This window comes from Molothrus ater, chromosome Z (genome assembly GCF_012460135.2).
Source record: "Molothrus ater isolate BHLD 08-10-18 breed brown headed cowbird chromosome Z, BPBGC_Mater_1.1, whole genome shotgun sequence".
In the NCBI taxonomy this organism is placed as follows: domain Eukaryota; kingdom Metazoa; phylum Chordata; class Aves; order Passeriformes; family Icteridae; genus Molothrus; species Molothrus ater.
Genome location: NC_050511.2, coordinates 38957818 through 38982233, shown reverse-complemented (window position 1 = coordinate 38982233; position 24416 = coordinate 38957818). Strand labels below are relative to the sequence as shown.

The 24416-nt window shown below is 39.7% G+C and overlaps 2 protein-coding genes across 5 annotated transcripts in view; both read left to right on the top strand.

Annotated features, from left to right (window-relative positions):
- Window positions 1-602: 602 nt before the first annotated feature.
- Window positions 603-5404, top strand: PRXL2C (peroxiredoxin like 2C). Its single transcript, XM_036403862.1, has 6 exons — window positions 603-1063; window positions 1560-1628; window positions 3146-3199; window positions 3638-3743; window positions 3984-4115; window positions 4727-5404. Exons 1-6 carry the CDS (start codon window positions 620-622, stop codon window positions 4852-4854), a joined length of 933 nt encoding a protein of 310 aa, XP_036259755.1. The 5' UTR covers window positions 603-619; the 3' UTR covers window positions 4855-5404.
- Window positions 5405-8009: 2605 nt separating this feature from the next.
- CDC14B (cell division cycle 14B) overlaps window positions 8010-24416 on the top strand; it is a 44060-nt gene continuing 27653 nt past the window's right edge. For all 4 annotated transcript variants that reach the window (XR_008508951.1, XM_036403150.1, XM_054517881.1 and 1 more), the window contains exons 1-4: window positions 8010-8208; window positions 16036-16129; window positions 17009-17084; window positions 19003-19095. Coding sequence is in view for 3 of the 4 variants with exons in the window: in XM_036403150.1 (XP_036259043.1) it covers window positions 8049-8208; window positions 16036-16129; window positions 17009-17084; window positions 19003-19095 (423 nt within the window). In the remaining variant the exon portion in view is untranslated. The remainder of the gene's footprint in view (window positions 8209-16035; window positions 16130-17008; window positions 17085-19002; window positions 19096-24416) is intronic.

Below are 24416 nucleotides of genomic sequence, written 5' to 3'. Positions count from 1 at the left end.
ACTAATCTTTACTAATTTGAATTCATCACCTTTCAAATCAAAGTCCTTGTGAGGACATATTGAAATGCAAAACTTAACCTGTTTTATGTGCTCAGTCCTGGTAATATAAAAGCAGTGGTTTAATCCAAAGTACAGGGGATGTAAGTTTGGATCACACTAACATACAGACCCTAGGACAGTCTGCCAAGAGAAACTTTGGAATTAATAAAATCAGACAGTTTCACAAAGCAGAAAAAATTCTGGAGATTCCCCCCAGTCCTATTCTCTCTGATATTTCTTTGTCCTTTGCCCACTAAGAAAAGTACCCTCATTCTCATAAGCTTTCAGCTGACACAACAATGTAAAATACTACAGTACTCTTCAACGACATAGTGTTTTTCTTTTTGTAAGAACTGTTCATTCATTTCTGCGTGCACTCGAGCATCTGCTATTCAGCTGTCAAGACACGGTGAAGCTCTGCTTTTGCATGAAGCGGGACACTGGGTTTGGTGCGGTTTTTGTCTGATACAAAAACCGAGCAGCTCGACAACTCCTCGACAAGTTTTCCATCTCGCTTACGGCCCTCTGCAGGTCTGCGGCCTCCCGCAAAAATAACGCCGACCTCGAGGGCCGTGCAGCCATGTCACTGCTCCTGCTTGCACACCATTCCTGGAAGCTCCGGGTGACTCTCGGGTGTTTCCCGGGCACAAACTGCACCCCGTCTCTGGCTGACGGACGTGCATCGGGTTCGGCCGCAGGTTGCTCGCTCTCTCCATCGGAATCCCCCGCCTCCTCCTGGGCCTCGGCGCGGCTGCCCGAGGTCGCTCCCCCGGCCGGGAGCGAACGGCTCCGCTCCATCCCGGGCCCGTCGCTTCCTCGCCGTCGCACAACGGCCCGCGCCTTTCCGCTCCAGCTCCGCCTTTCCCTTCCGCGCTCCCATGGCCGGGTCGCCGGCGCCCCCGGTCACGCAGCAGGTCGGGCGGGCGCGGGGCTGCGGGCGGCGGCCGGAGCAGGAGCAGCTGCGAGAGGCCGCCCGCTGCCCGGTGCTGGACGCGGACGGCAGGAGCGTCCCCTTCCAGGCCCTGTACGCGGAGCAGAAAGCGATCGTGCTGTTCGTGCGGGTGAGGAGGGGCCGTCGCGGGGCCTAGCCCGGCTCCTGGCGGGGCTGTGGGAGGGCGGCGGTGCGGGGGCTTAGCGCGGGCTGGGCAGGAACACAAAGGAGAGCCGTGCTTCTCCTGAGACCCCTGTTCTTTGGTAAAGTGAAACACTATTTACCAGAAAGGAAATACTTCTTCAGCCGGGTGTTTAGGGAAACAAGTATCGTGTTCCTTGATTTCCCGGCTGTCGAGCCAGCTATCACATTCCTAAAATACCTAGAGATAAAAATATTTGCAAGGCTGCAGGCCCAGTGTCCTTGTTCAGGCTTGGGTTAAACCATTATCCGAATCCAAATTTTGTGGTTGGAATCTTTCCCATTCCTTGTTCCTGATCACCTCCAAAGTGGTGTGTGTCCAAAGTCTGCTGCTTCTTATTTATGCAGTTGTATCTGTTTCTCACACGTTCAATTGGGTACGTTGCAGAACTTTTTGTGTTACACCTGTAAGGAGTACGTAGAAGATCTGGCAAAAGTTCCCAAGGCATTTTTACAAGTAAGTACTCTGCTCTTAATGTGTTTGTGGCCGCAATCAAGCAGATCTGTTATGTCCAGCTAAGCACTTACATAAAGCTTCGAGGAATAAAAAAAAAGGCTCAGAAGAAGCACTTTCATTGTTTGCTACAATAGCAATAATGAATCTGCCTAGGAGACACAGGAAAGGATTTTATGGCATTGCACGCTCTGTTGGAACAGCATTATTTCTCCCTGCCCTATTAGCTTGGTGCTCTTTTTACTGTTGTGCTCAGAGCAGTTAGACAACATCTGACAGGCATTTCTTTCAGTATTAGTAGTGCCCTGGACAGCTGTCTTCTGACTGCTAACTACTGCCCTTTCCATTATGCTAGTAGGGCCGGCTGATGTGCACAGAACAAGATCAGAAAATTGATCTGGATTAAAAATAAGATCTTTTTCTATGGTGATTTGTAAAGTCCTGCTCTCCAGAGCAGCTGCACAAACAGGAATGACAGTGACAGAAAAGAGAAGTAGAGTGGGCAGGGGTTGCTATCAATATGAGTTTTTTGGGTGGTATGAGATGCCAGAGAAGACAATGATCTCCTGCTAAATGTGGAAGGTCAATCTGTCTCTTCTAGACTGCTGATTGAAATTCTGCCCTACTTTATTCCCAACAGCAGCATAGCCAATGACGGAGACTCAGGTCATTGCTGATGGCAACTCCATCTAGGTCCATCTGAGATGGATTAGGAATTATGAGGACAAAAATGGGCAATTTCTTTGTCAGGTTCCCTTCTCAGGACAGATATTTCTAAACTGTTTGATCAGTGTTACTCAAAAGGACATTTTGTTAATTTGGCTCCTCAAATAAATGTATCTAGAGTCAAAAATGTCATTTAAGAATGCGCTTTTCTTAATGAAAAGATTCTGATTTTAGGAGGGCTTCTTTTCATAACAAGCAAAATTATTTTATATGGGAAATTATTTTATATGGGAGAGGCAAATATATAATAAAACAACCTTATATTTAGGAACTGGTTTTAGTGATATCTAAATGAACTTCAATTTTGGGCTCTGTTTTACAGACTCAGGCTTAAGGCTGCACCTGCAAAAAACAGCAGTGCATATAAATGCAAGTTATATCTATCAATGGGTCCATATATGTAAATCCCAAATGTTTGGGCACCATCCTTTGTGTGCTTCTTCTTTAGATGTAGGTGCAATTGTGTAGAAATTTTGAGTTTCCAAAATCATATCATGTTGCAATTAATTGAAAAGACAATCCTGTCAATGCTACAGGAAACTTAAAGATTACACAACTGTAATTTAAAAGTTGTATTTAAAAATATTTTTTCACTTAAAAAATTAATATTGCTGCTAACTGTGGGTGATATACAAAAGTACAGTCTCCAAACATGGAAGTTACGTTAATGTGAAACAATTTTAAGTCAGTGCACTGCAATCACTAACTCGGCACACCAGATTCTGGCAATGTTTTGAAGTCATGTAGGACACCCACTTCCTCTTCACAGCTTCAATACCCATCTTCTGTTCTAGGAATCAAATGTGAGGCTTATAGTTATTGGACAGTCATCATATCATCACATCAAGGTAAATAAAGTGGTCATTAAATACAATGAATCCTCTCTTATGTCCTCTTGGTCTGTACTGAGGGATTTGGTTTGCATGAAAAGGTAGTCTTTTGCAACAGTAAAAAAGGATAGCGTTCATGAGGCAATTCTAATAGTAATACACGACTAAAGCAAATAATTAAAACTTGCAGTTTAAAAGCCACCAGGTGTTGCTAAGGAAACATCCTTTCTTGATTTCACTGAAAGCTTTGTTTTAATAGAAGCTTTGAGGCTAAAAATTTTGTACTTTAACATAACTAACAAATACACAGCTTTCAAATAAGAGGGGGGAGCATGAAGCTGGCAGGGTGTTGGTATTTTTGCTGTTGTCAGTAAAACCTAGCTTGTTACTGCCTTAACCTTACAAATATTACTTTATTTTTCTGTGTCTGTCTGTGTCTATGCCTATAATTTGCAGCCTTTTTGCAGTTTAACTGGATATACACATGAAATATATGTAGATCCACAAAGAGAAATTTATAAAATACTTGGGATGAAAAGAGGTGAAGGTAATAAAGCATCAGGTAAGAATGATTTTCTCACCTTATTTAGACTTTCACAAACAAAACAAATGCTCTGATAAAATAATATGATCACAATGTAAAGAGAAAATGAGTTGCCCACCAGACTGTGTCTCGTAGGCTATATTTTGTGAAAACACTGGTAATCAGGAATCTCTAAAGTATTCATAGCAGCTGTTAATTGTTGTTGCTCTTATATACTTTCATATTTCCACATAACAAGTGTTTTGTGGTTTTGTTTAGTTCGGAGCCCTCATGTGAAATCAAACACTCTTCTGGGAAGTATTAGGAGTATATGGAGAGCAATGACTGGCCCAGCTTTTGATTTTCAAGGAGACCCTGCTCAGCAGGGAGGAGCTTTGATTTTAGGCCCAGGTGAGCTGCTTTGTTTTGTGTGAAAGTCACCATTGTCTCCTTTAGCTGTTTGCTGCCATTTCGCCTTCTGTCCCTGTGGGTCCCAAGGAGACAGTCTGGTGTTGAACTGTGTGATTTCTGTCGCATGAAGAAATCTGCAGAGTGTCGTTGCGTAGTCCCATCTCCCACAGAGGTGGCATAAACCTGATCACAGTACTGCAGAAATTGGTTGGATCGCTGATGGAACAACTGCCTCAACGTATGGAGGGTTTTCTTGGCATTGTGGTATTTACCTACATTCTGCTTTCACATGTGATTTGAGGCATTTAATGTGGTTTTATTAGAGGGGTAAAGCATGAAGGGGGAATTGCAACATGACAGTCACCACATTATTAGGAAATATCCTGCTACAGCAGATTTAAAGTAGTTAAATGTGTCAATGTTCCTTGCTTCTTTAATATAATTAAAAAACATTTTGTCACTGTTTAAAATACAGAATATGTGCACTCTACAGAACTAATACACATATTTGTACAGTAACTGGTAGGTAGTCAGAATGCTGCTTCAATACACTTACATCTTTGAATAAATAAATATGTTATTCAATAATTTACATTTTATTCTCATTCCAGGCAACGAAGTTCATTTTTTGCACCTTGATAAAAACAGGCTGGATCATGTTCCCATTAATACAATCTTGGAGCTGGCAGGAGTTAAAACAGTGAATTTCTCAAACAAACCCCAGATTATTGACATATGACACTGAAGCAATGTATACTTTTTTTGTAAATTTGTGCTCTACAAGAACAGCTCTCTGGTGAATTACAACAAGCATTGGTTCTGTTCCTTCTTTGTGGGACATCTGAAACCTTATGTAGAAAATCAAAGCATAGAATAAACTACCTGACACTAGAGATGGATATAAAAGTGCTATTTCCATTGAGTACAAGATAATAAAAACTAAAACACAACTGAGACTGATTGCAAAAAATCCTAGAGCTTATTATTGTCTCATCAGACAAACTTGCTAGTTTTTTTTTAAACATCGTTGTTCAAGGTGCACTAAGGTAAGAAATCAGATTTTGCTCAGGAAGAACTTGGGATTCTTGCCTTCAGCAGATCAACACTGGCTTTCAATCCAAGACTTTTCAGCACTGTTTTAAAGCTTCCAGCACTGTATGACTGTATTTTGTATTGAAATACACCTTGAAAAGCCACAGTTTTGAACACCTGGACTTCATTTGCATCTGGCAGTGGCAGAAGTTATGAAACACATTTCACAAATTGAAATAAATATTTTAAATACATCATCCTGTATTGTCTGCAATTCTTTTGTGTGATACAAAAATATGGGTCTGTAAGACCAGAGAGGGGTGGGTCTTAAATTTGTATCTGATCAGATTATTGGTTTTGGAGTAACCCAAATTGTTTGTGTTCCTATGAAGATTTGCAGCAAGATGTTCTTCCTTTGTATGTATGTATTTTCTCTGAGCAAGAGGTCTCAGAATAAATTGTTCTTAGTTATTTCTGTCTTAGACAACTGAAGTAAGCATAACAGCATTCTTTCTGGTTTGCAGTTCTGGCATATTTCATATTATTCATTTATCTACAGATGTTTATGTTCAACATCTATTGGTTTCATTAAAGTAGATGTGCCCTCTTTCATCTAGGATACACTTTTTAGCAATTTGAAAAAAAAAATGTCCAAGATTAATGGAGGAGCAGATCCTTCTCTGCAGCCTTTGATCTTTGACCCTCACTGTAAAATGTTACCATACATACATGTCTCAACTGCAAATTTTCACCCCTTTTAAGCTTTAATGCAATTGTGAAATGGCATTTTGTGAAGATGTTTGTTCCTGCATTCATTAAGGTCACTGGCAGGCCCAGAGCAAGGTCTGGAAAGCTTTACACCATTAAGAGCTCGTGAAATTAAGTGCACTGTTCCTTGATAAAAAATAAAAGGCTTGCGTAAGAAACATAACAATACTGAACAATGTAATTCTATTAAAGATACTATGCCTCAGCAACTTATTCATTACACCTCTATTTTGATATTACATGTTTAGAAGAAGGATTTTATGAATGTAAAAATACAGTTGTCAGTTCCCTGCTTTGAACAGCACTCGGCACAGGGCTAAAGGTAGTCACATGCAGACTCTCAACCCCTGTGATTTCAGGGCTGGCCAGAGGCTTCCTCAAACTCGGCATAACAGACTGGGACAGGCAGCTCAGGCTCGCGGGGGAGTGAAGTCTGCTTTTCATGAACCACTGTTCCTACAGTCTCAAATAAGGAGCTGCCTCCTCCCTCCAGCAGTCCCCCAGCTCAACAATATTTTTCAGCATGCCAAGAACTCTGGAATGCATCTGCCTCTTTGCCTCATGTTACTTAAACAGCCAAAAGCAGGCTGGAAAACTTATGTTTGTAAAACAAAGACAATAAACAAATAAAAATTATTTTCAAAGACAATGTATGATGAATAGTCGTTGATATGTAGTGCTTCCACTCTGCTTCCTTAACCTGATAATCACAGTTAAGGGCACTGATTCTTGTTCCACTTCTATTTTGCAGTTGTTCTTGGTGCTTTTCATTTTAAAGGAAACATTCTAGCTGCCTTCCTGCTTTTTTTGCTTTTAGTAGAATTAAAAGAATATACAATGGTAATTGTTCTGTTGGTCCTAATAAGCACATTTTAAAAAATTAACTACAGCTAAAAGGATTATGGACGATTAAAAGATATTGGAGTTAATTAAACTGTAGCTTTACAGCTTTTTAGGTAGAAGTAATCTACCCTTACTATTTCAATACTGACAGGAACCATACCACAACCTCTGTGTTATCCCAGCAAAATCACTTCTTCAGAAAGACTCACAAACTGCAGACAAAAAAAACAGGAGAGAGGAAGAGAGAGGAAGATTCAGCAGAAGAGCTGAGGTGTCCTAATCAGGGCATTGGCCCTGCCTTTTGCATCTGGCCACAGCTTGAGAGAGTTTGCTTGACCCCTGCGAGACAATGACTCCCACAGTCACCTTGGGAGAATTTGTTTCCAAAGTGTCAGAAGAATTTTAGGTGACTGGTGTTACTTAGAAAGGATATTTTTAAAAAAGTCGTGCAGTGAATCGTGGCTACTAGAATGTTTCCAGCAAGTGTTCGTCCATTAATACGCACACTCAGCAGATGGTAGAATACTCCCTCCAGGGCTTTCATAATGGCCATTAGACGGAGGTGGGAAGGGAGTGGTTCTCAGAAGCTGTTTTACCTACCGGCTTGGTTTAGTGCTACGGCCATTTAAAATAACTATGTATTTTAAAGTATCGCTGTATCTAAGAGGCAGATTCAAACACAGTTATTTAAACTTTCCGGATCAGCCCATTTAACGTTCAGACCAGAAGCCTACATGCACTGGACTGTTTTGAGCTGGCTTTACAAAGTACCAAGTCCTCGGGCTCCTCCCTTGGTACATGTCAGGAGGGGCACCTGGAGGGCAGCGAGGCCCCAGAGAAGGCAGGGCAGGGGCGGAGCGCGCGGAGCGGAGCGCCCGAGAGGAGCCCCCGGAGCGGAGCCCCCGGGCCGCGCTCCCCACCGGGGGCAGCCAGCGCCACGTCAGCAGCGCGGGCCGGCCGCGCGCCCAGACAGGCGGCGCCGCGGCAGCGGGGGCGGGGGGGCGCGTGCCCCGGCCCACCTGTTACCGCGGCCGCCATGACGTCACTCCCCCCGCCGCTCCGCGCCGGTGACGCCACACCGCGCGCCCCAATCAGGGGCGGCCGTTGGGGGTGCGGCGGGCGCTCCGCCGGGCTGCGGGGCGAAGGTGCGGCGGGAGGGGGCGGTGTCCGCGGGGACGCGTCAGCCGCCGCCGCCCTCGCCGCCGCGGGGTCCCTCCCCTCCCCTCCCCTCCCTCCGGCCGCCGGGTCCCCGAGGCATGAGGGGATCGTAGCGCCGCGGCCGCCTCCGCCATGAAGCGGAAGAGCTGGGCCGAGGCGCGGCGCCGCGCAGCCCCGCCGCCGCCCGCGCTGAAGAGGACGCGGGGCGCGGCGTCGCGGGCGGCGGGGGGCGAGGCGGAGCGGCGGCGGCAGCCGCCCCCCGCCGGTCTGGAGACCTGCCTGAGGATCGCGGGTGAGGGGGGTGTGCCGGGGGCGCGGGGGGCGGGGGTGTCCCGCCGCGTTGTCCCGTCCCGCCGGCGGTGGGCGCCGCGCCGGCTCCGGGTGGGCAGGAAAACTTGCCGTCGGTGCGATTCCCGGCGGGAGCCCGGGGCGCTCGGCAGGCACTGCTGTCCGGGCGGTGGGCCGGTCAGTCCCCGAGCCCGGAGCTCTGGCGCGTCACTCCGCCAAGTGTTGTTGGGAACTGCGCCGCTCGTCCAGCGGGATAACTCGTCCTGCCGTGTCCCGGTAGCCCGAGCAGTACCCAGCCCCGATTGCCTCTCGCTGGCATTTTCTGCCTGCCAGAGAGAGTGAACGGAAAACAACGTTAAACACCTTTTTATCCGTTCAACACGTTGTGGGGTGGAAAAAAGTGGCATATTTCTCCATGTGTTGGGGGAATGTGCGTATACGCACGCACGCACAAATACATCTATATCTAATCTATCTGTATCTATATATATAGGTAGATACATGTATAGATAGATGCAGATAGTTTTTTCTCCTGATGCCGTTATATTGGGCTTGCTGGCTAATGAGTAAAATAGTGGGCAAACGTCGCACCTCCCCTTGACATGCAAGTGCCAACAGCTTGTGCAGGCAGGATTGCTCAGTGTCGTCTCTCTTTTTCGTGCTCCAGGCTCCGAGCCGCGCTTTGTTTTGGCACGAGTCTGCCTCTTTTAAGAAGCCTGCTGGATCACAGCCAGAAAATTCTGTGTTTAGGTTTGAGCTCCCCATCTGAAAGATGGGCTTGAGTTTAGTTTGCCTAAAGGCAAAAACAACAGCAAAAATTACTTTTTAAGTCATACGTCACAATCTCAGAATTTTAGTGTATTTACAACTTCTCATAAAAAGCAAGAACTATACCTCCCGGCACATCTCTGTGAAGGGCGTGGAAAATATCTGTGGACAGAGCAAGCAAAAATATAAAGAGCAAACATGCAGAAAAGGCACCAATGTACCTTTTATTTCTGCGGTAAAAACATGGTTCCTTGGATTAACTAGTGTGTCTCCTACGTAACAGTATGTATAGAAAACTGTAAGATTTTGTTTTGAAAATTTGTCATAGCAACGTAGAAAGAATGTAAACTGCCAAAGCTTAGCAGATTCTTCTTTTTAAAAAGCTTTAATACTGTCAGCGAGTAAAATCCTAAATATTCCAGCCAAAAATTCAGCATTTTAGGCCTAATCTACACTGAGAAACATAATGGTGTACTTATATACAGAACTCTAAAGCTCCAGCAACTCCATATGTGTTTTGTTTCTATTGCAGCAACTGTTCATATAGGACATGATGATAGTATGATTTTAAGGTCAGTTGTGGAAACCCCTCTTGTAACAGATAATGACTTTTTGCTATCAAAGTGATTTTACTGCTAGTATTACCACGCAGCCCTGTCCAGCTCACATCTCCAGCAAGCAGATCTGTCTAACCATTCTCATGAAGCAGTTGCTTTGACCTGGTAACATGTGTCTGGCATCAACAAGCCCATTAAATTACTGTATTTTTTCCTTCAAGAAAGTGTTCACCTTTTTAAATTCAGTAGAGCACCTAGGATTTGACCTGTGGTTTTTCAGTGGGATTTCACCATGTGCAGCAGTACCTAGTGTAGTAAATTCGATTAAAGTGCACTTTAATTAACTTTACTTTGATTAAAGTAAATTTCATTATTATTTTTAAGAATACTTCATTTTGTCTTTATCTTGCTGTGTGCAGTGGCTGCTGTTTATTGTCCAATTTTTAGCTCTGATTCAAATTATAGTCTAATGTTTAGTTTGCTGCTTTGTCATACTTGTTTATTTAAAGAGAAATCTTAAAAGAATAAGCTAACAGGCTTACCTTTTTGTTCAGCTGTTTTAAAGTTCTGTCAAGGTTTGAAATGTCAGTTTTGCCTTCTCATAATGCAGTTTTGAGAAGTTAATTAATAGCTGTGTACTGGAGACAAAGCATAAGGTCTTATTCTTAAAAATGGACATACTGGTAAATATTTGAACCATCTTAAAGGCTGAGAGGTCTGTGTTAGCTTATCTGCTTAGAGAAACAGTGCCAAACGTATTAAAAACACCTCAGGCTACCCTTATTTTCATCTTTGCAAAACATAGAAGCAGAACATAAACCGAAATTGCTGTAAAGATTCATGAATCTTTTGTTGTGTGATGTTACACTCACAGATGGCGAAGTTTCAAATCCATTCTAGGAATTTTATACCCACAATACTTACAGTAATCATTGCATTTCCTTATTTTGTAATTAGTTGTATGCATCAGCCATATGTCAGAATAACTATTATTTAGAACTGTCTAAATATTCTTGGTTACTAGTAAGACTAGTTCAGGAAAGCTTTCCTTTTAAAAAGTTGTTCATTTTAGTCTGTTAAGCTGCATGGTAAGCTTTATCATTTTCTCTTTGTCAACGTGTGCATGAGGCTTGCTGGTATGAATCCAATTTGCTGGAACTGAATGCATTTAGTCTGTTTATTAGAAGCATATTCCCATATCCTTCTGATCTCTGAGAGAAGTAATTTATATGATCTAAATAAAATGTAGCAATGCTCTGTGAGATGCTTGGAAGCTGTTCATTTCCTTTCCTCAGCTCCTTTTCTTTCTCATTGCTCTTATTTTATAAAGAACATTTTAAAGAAGAGGTGGAATTATAATGCATAAACTTCAGGCAAAAGGTGTGGGTTTCTCTCTCACCTTTTTTGTGTAGTAAATTCTAAAATGAAATAACTACAATAACTAGATATGGAATTAAATTTTAAGTGATATAGTGTCATGGATAATTTCTTGATGTTTGTTCTTCCTGTTGAATGTATATCCAGTTTGTTTACAGAATTGAAAATCTTAAAGGATGCTCCGAGCTACAGTGTACATACCTATTTTGTTTTTCTTCATTGAGAATAATTTTGCTTATATTGTCATTAGGAGTTGATAATTAAATATTCATTTTAATGTATTCATTGATATATGGGTTGTTTTATTTGGTTTTGTATTGCAGTTTGTTATTTTTTTCAAACCATTAAGTTGTCTTTTTCCAGGAGTGCTGGTTTGTCATTATAAACTTGGTGTACCCAATAAAAAACTATTTTTCTAGAATGCTAATGACACTTCTAATAAGTATCATTAAGCTTCCAATATTTTGACTCTCAACATTTTCAATTCGTTTTTATTATGCAGCTGTCTCAGTACAAAAACTGTGTTTACTCTTTTATCAATATGACCTCACTTACTTGTGATTTTTCTCCAAAGCTAAGATTTTAAATACATGTTTAAGGCTTTTAGTGTCTAATCCAGCACTGAAAGTGCATAAACATATGCAGTCTTGTGTGTCAGTCAAGAGCAGCAGAGTGGAAGCGCTCTATGTAAGCGAAATAATAGTATTGATCAGTCATGACATGGCACTGAAAATAAGGCTTTCATAGTTTTTTGTTTATAAAAAAGTTCCTCTATCTTTTCAGTGTACTTTTTATTTTCCTTTCCAGATTCCAGGCTGTTGTTCCAATTGGCAAGTCTATCATTAGCTGAATTTGAAATATCATAGGGATGATGACTTAATGAAATTTTTCAAGGATAGGAAGACTAAAAATCTTAAACAAATATGTTGAAGTTCTTTAAGTCAAACACAACAAAATTCTGTATAGCAACTCTGAATTCAGAAATACACTTCTCTTTGGTTACATTCCTGGTGATTCAAAACAGACTAACACTGGGTTTTGTTGTACTGTCAGTCACTGAGTTTCTCATCTAGGGCATCTATTTTACAATAGAACTGTAGAATTTCTGTTTGCATTAAGTAATGTTTGCTGATCATATGCAAACTAGTCCTGCCACTAATGCCTATTTAATATTTAGTTGTTACTTAAAGTCATAGAAACACTTAGGTTGGAAGAAGCCTCTAAGATGATCAAGTCCAACTGTAATTCTTGAATTAATGAAGTTTCTTTCTTGAAGGCCTGTGCAGCACAACCTGAGAAGCATCAGGCTTGTTGAGATTAAAGGAAGGAGATTATTTTTTTCATCTCTAAATTCACATTAATGTGATTTTGAAATGGTAGCTCTCAATTTTCTACACCTCTATTTCCACAGAACACTGTGGCTCTGATAAACAAGCAGAGTGCTTTTCCTTCTGTAAGACTCTGCAGTCAGCTTGGACAGTCATGCTTGTGCTCACTTTAGTCTCACTAGCTGAGTTACCAGCAGTAACTCAGCCCTTGGAACCTATGCCTCAGTGAGGGGTATGTAGGCTCATTTTGGTTACACTGGATGCTTACTCAAATTAAATGCCTGCAGTGACATTCATGATTATGTATTTTAACTGTTCTGTTATATAAGGCTGACAAAATTAAGTGTATTTGAAGTATATCTAAAATGCTGCAGCCATATCTCTTAATTGCAGAGCAGATGCAGCCTGTAAGGCAGTGAGCCCTACTCTGTCGTTCTTCTGAGAGATGATTAGAAAGGTCTGCTCTAGTTTGATAGTTTTAGGATGATTTTTTATCAGAAATTTGCAGGAATTAGGAAGTGCTCAAGTGCACTATATGTAAACGAAATACTAAAGAGCTAAAATTAGCAAAGTAAATACGAAGATAATGAGAGGGAAGCCTTGCTCCTGGCAGTCCCAAACCTTTGTGAAATCCAAGTGAAATCAAATCATCAGTGCTTGAGTGTATTTTATGTATAAACTTTCAATCCTGCAATCAGATCCTTAATGAAGGAATTCTCCTTTCTCTTAATTTCTGTTAAAAAAACTATAACACGCTAGTCCTTGATTAAATAGGACTTGGAATGTGTTTGGAAAAAAAAAACAGGGAAAAACAGACCTGGTGAGTAATACAGCATTTGTCAGATGCTGGACTGGTAAATCAGTAGAAGGGTAAATACACTTACAGGAAATTTCTTCATTCCAAAATCTCCCCATAGGAAACATGTTAAAAAGATGGAGCCTGCTGTTTACATAATAGGGAGTAATTGTTAGCAATGCACGGGAATGGACAGCTTGTCAGGATATTGGCATTTGATTCACACTGCTCTTATTGTGAGGTACTTCTGTAAACTCATTAAACTCAAGTTTCTTTCAGGTGTTTTAAGAATAGCAACAATGAACACAGTTCAGAGATACCAGAGCAGAACCATTGCCAATAGCAATTCTGAAGGCCACATACACACTGCTTGCTCAAGATAGGAATTTTTGTTTTTGCTGGACATTTTTGCAAGCTGCAGAAGCACTTCAGTAACAGTATGAGCACTGAGGATGCACGTGATTCTTTTATTCCAAATCTGGTTTTGGAGCAAAATGCTAAATTATTTTAGGTCTTTGACCTGTGCAAACTATATATATTTTCATTTTTGTCCGCCTTTTGTATTTGAAGATTTTGGATTGCTCTTTGCAAAGTACTTTTATATTTTCAAAAGTGATGTAAAGTTTCTTTGAAGAAGCTGAAGTGGAAAAAGGTAAAAAGGTAGTGTTTGAGTACCCAAGGAATTCAGTTTGAGTACTACTGCCATTCTTCCCAGACTTTGATGTGGTTATTATTTGTGTACAGTGAAGAGGGAGAGCTCAGTCTAGTCAATAATTAGACTGGCACTTAAGGACAGATGCCATGGAGGGAAAAATTTTGGCTGCATATTCCTGCTCTTAACCCTCAGCAGGCTGCTTCAGTAAGCTAACTCAGTAGATTTTTCCTTCTAAGGAACCTGGTGGCAGCTAGCCATTAAATCAGTTTAGAAGTGGTGTGAAATTATAGCTTGGGGCTGCAGTGACATGTGTTTAATCTAGCAATGCCAGTTTAAATACAATCCCTAGATATCACGTCTTCTCAGTTCTCCTTTCTGCTTCCTCCCTTGCCCTCAGTTCTCCTGCATACATTAGCTCTCATTCTCAGAGCAGAGGGAAGGAAGTCAGAAAAGCAGCTTTTTACCTTGTTTTTCACTTTTCTTTTTTATCCTTTCCTTTTTCTTTTTTTTTCTTTTTTCTTGCCTTATTTTTCCTTTTTTTTTTCTTTTTTCTCCCTTTTTTTTCTTTTTCCTTTTTTTTCCCTGTTATTTTCTTCTTTTATTCTTTTTTTTAGTATTGCCCAGGGATCCCTGTTACAGTTTCTAATTAATTCAAATCCACCTTGACAGAGCTCAATGATTAACACCATGGTGGGGAACTACCCCCAAAAGTCCACCCCAGGACTGCCTCTCTATGAAGCTGTTTTTGTCATAGCATATTTTGCACTCAGCTGAAGTATCAGTGCACTTGCTTCTCCACACATAATTCACTTTGTGGGCCAGTTTAGTCACTTCTTAAAAATTCACACATTTATCCTTTGTCTTGTTTTTAGGGAATTATTTGGTAAGTGCTGGGAAGCACAGAAGCAGCACATGTAGTACTTGAAGGTGCTCTGCTTACTGAATGGGTCTGTTAGAAATTAAATAAGCAAGCTGGGTGCCTTGCTTCTGCTAGAAAGTAAGGAGGTTGGTGCCTGAGTTGCTTAGGAGGTACTATACATCCCACTGTTGCTCCTGACCTGTACATGTTTAAGCCAAACCACTCACATCGGGCTGCTGTTCTACTGAAAAAAGCATTAAGAAATTGTACTCTTTTTGGTGGACTTTTCTGCCTTCACCCTTGAGATACTAGTGTATGTAAGTGAGCACTGAGCATGTGACTGTTGAATTATAGATATGGTAACTCCCTTCACAGCATACCTGGATATATATTTTCAAGATACAGGTGATGATTTCTAAGTGGTGGTCATGGATGATGTTTTTTTGAAGCAATTTTTTTCCCCCCTCTGCTGTATAAAAACTGACATACAGTTTTTCCTCACCACAGATCATGTTTTGAAATAATACACGTGATCTGTTTTGATACTTATATAATATCTGTTCTAGGAAATTAATTTGAAAAAGAAAAGCTTTCCTTTTAGGTCTGAATTTTAATTCAAATACTTAATGATGATATTTTCTCAGCAGGAGGAAGACAAGTATTGCGGTGGTGCTGCAAGCCTCAATTTTTATTGACCAATTACCCCAAGCACAGCAATTTATAGCAGGAGCACAGTCAGTGTTTAAAGTTCACTGGGGCTTCAGCTTCCCCAGCCATAAAAGTAATTTATATCTATGTGAATACCACTGGTATTTTTTTCCCCTCAGCTTAACAAAGGAAGCCAGGGCAAGTACAAGATATCTCCTCCCTGCAGACACACAGGCTTTGAAGGGGCAGCTGGGATGGGGATGAGAATTCAGTTGGAGATGTCCAGGTGGGGCTTGGCTGGTGCTCCCATGGGCAACATGTTGGATACCTCCTGAGTCTGTTACCTGCAGGCTTTAATTTGTATGGCACTACTGTCAAAATCATGGCTTTACAGAAAGGAGTGCCTGTGTTTGGTGTGAGTGTGCTTCATCATTTAGTTTAATGTAGGGAATCAGAGGTGCAGAGGGATTTGTGCTTTAGTCTGGGGGGTGGTGTGTGTGCATCGGTATTTGGAGTGGAACCAAACCTGATAAAGGATGTGTCTGCTGTGTGTGTGGGTGCAAGTCAGGCTCCTGCTATTTTGCAAAATCATCAAACAAGGAACACTTTGGGAAAGAACACTAAAGAGCTGTGGATTATGGGAATGCTGCTGAGCAAAAAGCCTCAATCTTTGTATGCCTTGTTTGTTTAACACTGGAGAAATAATAATACCTAATTTAATACTTAAAAGAAGATTTTATTCACTCTAAACCATTTAATGTTGTCCCATTGACAAGTAATACTTCAGCGTTTCAGCAGAAAATCATTATGTTTATAAAAGCTTCCAATTTTCTTGCATTTCAGATCGCCTTTATTTTGCAATTCTCTACCAAAAACCAAAGAGTGGAGCTGCAAATACGCATTATTTCTGCATAGATGATGAACTTGTGTATGAGAAGTAAGTACCAAGTTAGTTTTTTTTTCCTTTTTTGACAGAAATAAATTAGTCAGAACAATAGCAGTGAGGAATTAGTCTTATTGGAGAATTAATTCCATGAGTTTGTTCTTCTAAGACTTCGTGCCATGCTGATTTATAGGCTTTTGAAGAGTTTCTTGCTTTCCCATCAGGATTTCTTAAAAACATCTTCAAAGCAGAAACTTTCATTGTACCCATTCTTGTTCGAAGACACAGAAACATGATACAGCCATATAAATTTAGAAGAGCACATTGTACTGCCAGAGTAAAAGGGGTGTCTTTGGTTCCTCATGTATTAAGTGGAATGTCTGAACTTCCTAGAATCAGAGAAGAAAATGGCAAAGTCAATTCAAGCCTTTATGAGCTGACAATGGATATATTATTTCCCCTGTAGTGAACAGTGTTTGTCTTTTACATGATGTGGAATGTTGCTAATTCTTCAAATAATTTTGATCAAGGGCATGCTTGCTGGTTTTTAGTACACTAATAAATCTTTATTCTCTGTGTTCACTTTTCTCTAGCACAAGTTGCCTTCTTTTAAAGTAAAGCTTATGAGGTCCTCTTTAAATAGAGTTTAAAAACTTTTGTCACAGAGGGATACAGTAGTGAGAAATAGTTCTTAAATTCTGGGGTATTGGTTTCAAATGGTGCTGTGTGTAAAATAAAAAAATGTAGTCCACGTTTAAGATGACAAAACATTTCCTCCAACAAAACAGTATGTATTTATGTAAGAGAGTATGCTTGTTTTTAGAATGATGTATGTATATCACATGTATATTATTACTCCTTGCTTTGTGCATCTTGTTTTAAAAAAAGGTATTTACTGGGGTCATGTACAATTTTTCTCCTTTCTTCTAACAGTTTCTATGCAGACTTTGGACCACTCAATCTGGCAATGGTCTACAGATACTGCTGCAAGCTAAATAGGAAATTAAAGGTAATTCTTGGGGTTTTGATTCAAAAGCCAATTATTACTGGCTTTTTAAAAAGCAAAAACGAGTAGGCCAACATTTCTTTTATTGCTATTGTTCAGGTGCTTTCCTGTTTTCCTAACCCAGCTGAATTCTGAATATGAATGCTATATTTTAGTGAGGTGAATTTAGGGAGGAGGAGGATCAGGGTGGAAAACTCACTTATTCATTCACTCACTCACTTACAGAAGATACGCAACTATCGCTAAGCTTCTAGAAGATCAGTTGCTGAATTAATACAGCCCCTTATATAGGAAAAGCTTTTTTCCTGGAATTCTGTCATATTGGCAATCAGCCAGTATTGAGTGAGCTTGAAGGTGTAGTGCTATGTTTTTATTTGAAATTATTTTTGTTTGACTTGGTCTTCTCTTCTGATGCTGACATTCTTCAATAATGAACAACATTTGATATTTAGTAGCATTGATAGCATTGACCTGAAGGAGGCTGCTCTGCTTGTACTGCAGATTATTTTCTCTTACAGGAGCTGAGTAATTTTTGGGATTGGGCTTTTGATAAAGCATAGTGTGTTTAAAACAGATTTCTTAAATTAATTAACACAACTTACTACAAGTTAGTTCACCTTTAGTAGATGTTGGAGTATAAAACCTGTTTGGCAGATAAAAAAGCTTATTTTTGTTAATGTCAATCATGGTTTGCCTCTTCAAAACTACTTAGATCTTTAAACTGCCACTGAACTGTGAGAAGTAGGAAATATACAGCACATAATAGAATAAGAGGGTATTTTTTTGTTTTAATTCCTTGATGTCTGTCACAGATGATAGTTTGCAGAATTCAGACTTGCTTTATTATTCTTCAGGTTGTAGAAGCAATTGACACCCATGGGTGTGATGTTGCTGCTCAGTTCTTACAGGGGCACTAGCAGAATTGTCTCTGGCTAAGCCTGAGATAAACCTGTTTAGTGGTCCAGGCTGGGAGGTGGTAAACTCCCACATGGGTAATTGTGTTCATTAGAGATGAGATTCTCTGATTTTTGTATATTGGATGCTCTGAAACAACAAAATAATTGCTTCTACGTTATAGTCCCTTTCCATGTCTTGTGTCTGACATGTTAGGCTTTCTGAGAACATATTTCTGCTACTGATCTGAGGTTTTGTCTTGAATGCATTGAATCTGGTATCTTGAAGAGGTAACATTGCTATTTAAATTCATAAAATAACATTTTATGATAGCTTAGCAGTTGATAAAAGTGGGCAGTTTCAAGCACATCAGAATTTATTTCAAGGGCTAGTTAGGGGATAACAGCCACCACACATGTGTGTCCTTTCTATTGAAAATACCATTCCACCCACATTCTAAGTTACATGGAGAAACTGTATGCCAAGCCAAGAAGACACTTAAAAAAAGTATTTATGATAAAGTTTAGAAATAATTTCAATATCTTTTAATCTAAGCATGCTTCTGATCCTTAGAAACAAATACTAGTGGATTTATCTACATTTGAGTTTGAAAAATGAACAAAAAGGTAAAAACTCTGATTTTAAAATTTTTGCAACTTTAATATACTTGTGTTGCTTCTGAGAATGCCTCTTTCTGTTCTCATAAATGGCTATCTGTTACATAAGGCTTGAAGTAAAAAACACAAACTAAAAATACAAATGTATTTAAGAAGAAAAACAAAGTATTTCAGTAATTTCTATCAAAAATTATTTTGGCTGGATACTGGGAAAAATACTGGAAAAATTTAGTTAGGGATGCAATACAGTTTTCCAAAGCTTCTGAGGGACTACTCCACAGTATTTTTGGTTCTCTGACTACAGCTGGATGAAAGGAGGTAAACAAACTCTTGCATTTCTCTGATTTTATAAAAGAAGGTATAAAAGGTCTAAAATGCAAAATCATAATCTTGTTCATTTCTTGATACAGTCATTTTCATTGATAAGGAAGAAAATAATTCATTATACTGGCTTTGATCAGAAAAAGCAAGCAAATGCTGCATTCCTCATAGGCTCCTACGCAGTAAGTATTTAAATTTTTACAACAGCTGCTGATTGTGTTCATTTTTTATACTCAATTTTTAGAACAGCAAGATAAAAACAATTCTTTTCTCTTGAATAATCATCCTACTAATGTAATTATAGTAATGAGGCACATAATAGGAGAGTTTCTAAGGTCCAGAATATATGTTAGTGAAGTTGTATGATTTCAGGCTTTTTCCTTCCTACTGCCAATTTTGTTCTTAAGAAATAAGAACATTGCTGAAAAGAAAATTTTAAAATTTTCATTTAGAAAAAATCATTGCTTCTTGAAGTTTTGCATTTCCCCAACCACACAACCTCTTTTCTTTTTTTATAATAGAAACATAGTATTTTGCTTGAAGTATAATGTATCATTTGCCCAGTGCACGTTTACATGAACTCTCCTTCCCCGGCTGCTTCCTCTCTAGTACGAAGTAATCTCTTCCATTTATCTGGGAGAAGCAGTGAGAATGTGTGATGGGTTTAGAGCCTGTCTAAAACCTGGGAAGATACAATGTGGCTGAGAAGGTACTAAGCCAAGCCTGTGGCTGCAGAGTAGAGGACTGGCTTTATACCACAACTGCATGTGTTTGGTACATGGAAAGGTAGTCAAGAAATAAAATGTTGAATTCTTCAGGCTATAAGCTGTGATGCACCATATTCAGGTTCTATTTTGACTTTTAACACATCTTGGTTGTAACCATTTCTCTTGTTTACTGAGGAATAAAATGAAATAAAAGCTATGCACTTTTTGATGTTGGAGATTTGAGAGATTGGTTCATGTAGCCTTATGTTATTCCTATTTATTGGCTGCAAAGGCTACACAGTACTTTCTGTGATGCAGGCAGTCTCCTTGCTGCCTCTCTGCATCATGCAGGATGTCCGTTTTTCTGTTCCCTGGGGTTTCTCTGTTGTCTATATTCTATAGTACTTTTTACAAATTGAGAACTAAATTTCAAAACATGTCACTCTTGGTATTTGAATTTGGAATGTTGTTGTAGTCCTGTGCAATCTTAAACTGCATGGAGACTGGAAATATGAGGAATTAAGCTTGTTTGCCATTAAGGAATTATGTTGACAAAACAGCTGCAGCTTTTAGGAAAACTACTTCTTCGTAATTACTTGATCATAATTGAGGTCCAGAGAGCGAGAGGGGCCTGGCTTCAGTTATCAGCCATTATTTGGAAAAAAATGGGTTTTGTTTTTTCCTACACTCTTCTAAATATGTGTAGTAGTAACATTGTGTGGCACGGCAGCTGACATTCTGAGCAGAATTTTGGTACAGAAGGTTAACTAATGGCAAAACAATCTAATAGGAAAAAACTGTGGTTGACTATGCAAAAGTATACAGAAAACCTGAAATAAATCTTATTTTTGATCACCTGATAGCCCTACCATGTCACAATAATAACATGCAAGTGAAGGTAAGTTCTTCAACAGTCTTGAATAAAAGATTAATATGTATGGTTTATGACAATCCAAAGCACAGTAATTAGAAATGGAGGTTGTTGTACAGATAAATAGGCAGTTTCTGCTTTAGAGAGCTGCAGTGAAGGAAGCGGGAGTTGAGAGTAAAGAAAGGATGCTTGTTCACAGAGAGATGATGACTGCCTAGTCAAGGCATGTGGTAGGGCTAGTTGCAGACACGTGGCATATGGCAAAAAAATATGGCAAAACCACCATTGTTCTCAGAGTCTGGAGAGGTGCTTATGTTACTGTATTGTACACATTGAGTATTTGGCAGTTTCCCTGAAAGGCCTATGGGAAAGTGAAACACAGTACTAGTATCAGTCATATGTAGGCATGTCTATCTTGCAAATTTGCAAGTCTAAGATTGTGAGCTAGCTCTAGCTAGATGCTGATTTTCTTTCCAGTGCAATATGTTTTGGCTTTGATACTGCTTTTTCTTTACAGTAGGGTAGAATTTCTTCCCAGTTTTGTGTAGGAGGGATTCCACTGAAGAAAGATCACAGAAGAAAAACTATGCCCCTGAGGACTTTTTTTTCCCATGGCATTCTTTGATGATCTTTCATGAAGAGGCAAGCTTAATTACAGAGCTCATTGCTCAAGTGTTCACACATATTTGTCCCATATTTTTGCTTTCGGTAGGGAGAATTGGATTGTTGTCTGTGGAGCAAGCAATGATATGGGTTCTGTTCAGAATGCCTGATAAACATGTGTATAAGCATATTTCATGATTGAAAGGAAATATCGATGACTTCTTTATTTAAAACATATGTAGGCTTAAGTATCTACCTTCTTTAGTTTCAGAATACTTTGCTTTTTGTTGAAGATCCATCCAGATACTGGTCAAATCTTTTAAGGAATTTTTCTATAATTTTAGTTAATCAGACTGTGTCATGTTAGTAATACTCTTTGTTGCTTGAGCTGATTGTCATAATTTATTTTCTGATCTTACAGTGTAAGTTGTAGGTTGACTGTATTTTGTTTTCTGTGGATTGAATATGTTTTCTTACTTGATTCTATTTATTTAGCTTCATGGTAGGTTCCCATTTCAACAGAGTTGAGGAGCTCTGTGGGTAAGCAATGCCTTATGTTGAGGGAGTTCTGGTTCATTCAAGGAAGAGCAAGGAAGTAGAAAGGGAATGTGGTCTTTGCAGATTTGTGCAGACAAGCACAAAAATAGTGCTTGTCTACTTTGGTTGAAAGTTGTTTGAAAAGCACAGTTTTGGGGTGCTCTGTAGGTGCAGGTGCTATAAGTTACTTGCTAGGAATAACAAGGAATAACAGCAAGGTTTTCAAGAATAGCAAGGCACAGTGAGTCTGTGCAATTTCTGGTTTTGTTATCTTTTGGTTTTTTTTGAAACACAGTTACAGTTAAGCTATAAAACTGTAATGAACTGTATATGACTAGCTCTCCTCTGGGACTTCTATGTCCTCATAAATGTTCGACTTCTGGGCATGTCTTTTCAAAGGCTTGTTGACCGCAAACTTGTATTCTTAAACAAAATATTATAACTTCTGCTTAAAGGAATTGCAATACATTAGCATGATTTATCATTTGTCATCTTTTGTTCAAATGTATATGTGTGTGTATATATATCATGTGGGGATATGCTCCTACCACTAAGGCAATTATGAAAGTCTTCATTAACTGTGGTGTGGTAAGGGGGGCTGTTAGTGTTCTTGTTTTCAAGCAAAGTCTGTTCTCAGTCTTTTCTTCACAGTTGATGTGTTTTAATGTTTCCCCCATTCCCATTCACCTAACTTGTCTTTCTTTCCTCTTCAGTGGAGATATAGTTTATGAACTCTCCAGACTACATACTTCTTTCTCCCCCCTCCTGCATCTCCTGCTTCCTTCCAGGTGTACTTTGATGTGACAGCACAGCCTAACTCAAGCTCTTCAGTATAACATGGCCTTAAGATTGAAGAATTAAGTTTACAAATACATTATTGTATATGTAGTTTTAGAATAAAATACTAATTTTTTAGAGTAAATCTTAACAATTTAGACCTTAATCCCTTTATTGTTCATCTTTCATCTATTTTAATTCTGTATTTCGTTTCTAAATGTTTGCAGACATCATGGGAATAATATTCTTCTATGCAGGTTAGCAAAAATTTGGCACATTCAGCCACACAAAGGGTAGCCAGAATTCAGTGTGTTGGGGTTGAATGTTTACACTTTATTTGGGTGGAGGGGGAAAAGGGAAAGAAGGGGGGTGGGGGGAGGCTTTGTTCTTCACCTTTTAAAGAAAAATCTTTTCCTTGAAAGCTATCTGCACTGTTCAGGCCTTACCACACTACCAAAGCAGCAGTGGTCTTCTGAGTTGATATCTACAGTGGCTTCTCTTGATTTTCACCAGGACTTGGCTGTGGGTGAGGAAAGTCTGCTTCTTCCATCATTGCTCCTTCTATATTACGAAAGAAAATGTACCCTCTGTGCCCTGTCCACCCAATTCCCAAGCTCCCCCCTCTCCCCTTGGCTACATTAACTTAGTAACAGTGTTTTTTTTCTCAGGCCTGGCACTAATTATGTACTTGGAGGGTGACCCTTCCAGGGTACCGCCCCATGAACTGCTGTAATTCAGGTCACCTTCTCCAGGACTCATCTCTGTACTTTGTCTATTTTCTCATCTTCTTTCTTCAGGGTAAGCAGCGTTTCCTTCATCCGTTCTAATCCATAGTATTGGTTTTTTGCCTTTTCAATTTGTTAGTATCCTTCCTAGTTGTGGGCCTAATGCTGGGTAGAAGCTGGAGGTTGGAGAATCAATTGGCACCCACTGCTGTGATGTTGAACTGTTCTGTTCTTAGTATGACACTTGCAGAATTATCTCTGGCTAAGCCTGAGATAAACCTTCTAGTGATCCAGGCTGGGTGGTGGTGAATGGATAACTGTGGCAGTGCTCAAATTTAGAGTGGGTAAACCATGTTTACCCTCAGCTATGTTTTGGTGAGAGGTGCTTGATGAGCAAGTGGCAGAGACAAGATGGACAAAGTACTGACCTTTTATTTAAGCAGAAGTTACCTGTAGTCTTGGCTGTCTCTGCTTGTGTCCTCTAAAATGCTACCTTCTCTGAGTTGTATTTGGGAAATCGTGATTAATCTTCACAGCAGCAGCTTTTCCTGCTGTTGGTACTAGGTTCTATTCCAGTATGCTCCTACAAAACTGCTTGTCTCCATAGGAGAAGAAAGGTTGTTCTTTTGGAGGTCCCTCACTCTATAGCCTTAGGTTGCTTCCTTATCTGGCATAAAATAGTGATGTGCCCAATCCAATCAGTTCAGGGTTTTTTATACTTTCCTCTGCTGTTTAAAAGGTAATTGGAGGTTTCTTGCTTTTGTTTATGATGAACAAAGAGAGTTGCCAGAGACAGGCAGTTATTCACTCTCTGTCTCTTTTATCCACTTAATGACTGTGTTTCTGCTAGTGATGAAACTGTTGGCCGCATGCATTTCTTCACTACAGTACAAATCCATACAAGAAGCTTTTTGTTCTAATAAACATCTATTTTAATTTTGCAACATCTAACATTTTGTCCTAAGGAAATTGCTAGAAATTTAATTCTACTAACTGAGTAGTATATCCAATTGAGGTTTTAATGAAATAAAATATTTAACACTTTAAAGTTATAAAACCTGTATGAGCTTGTGTTTGAGTCTGGTCACACACAGCAGTTACTTGCATTTGTTCAGAATGGGTTTAATTGTTTGCTGCTTACAGCAGTTCAGGCCATCTTGGAAGAGTGACATTTTTGGAACAAAGTTGTATCACATAAAATTCACTTGAAAGCAGTTTAAAATTATTTATCTCATTATTTTCTGTCTTCTCAGTGAGCATGGTTGGTAAAATATATGATTTAG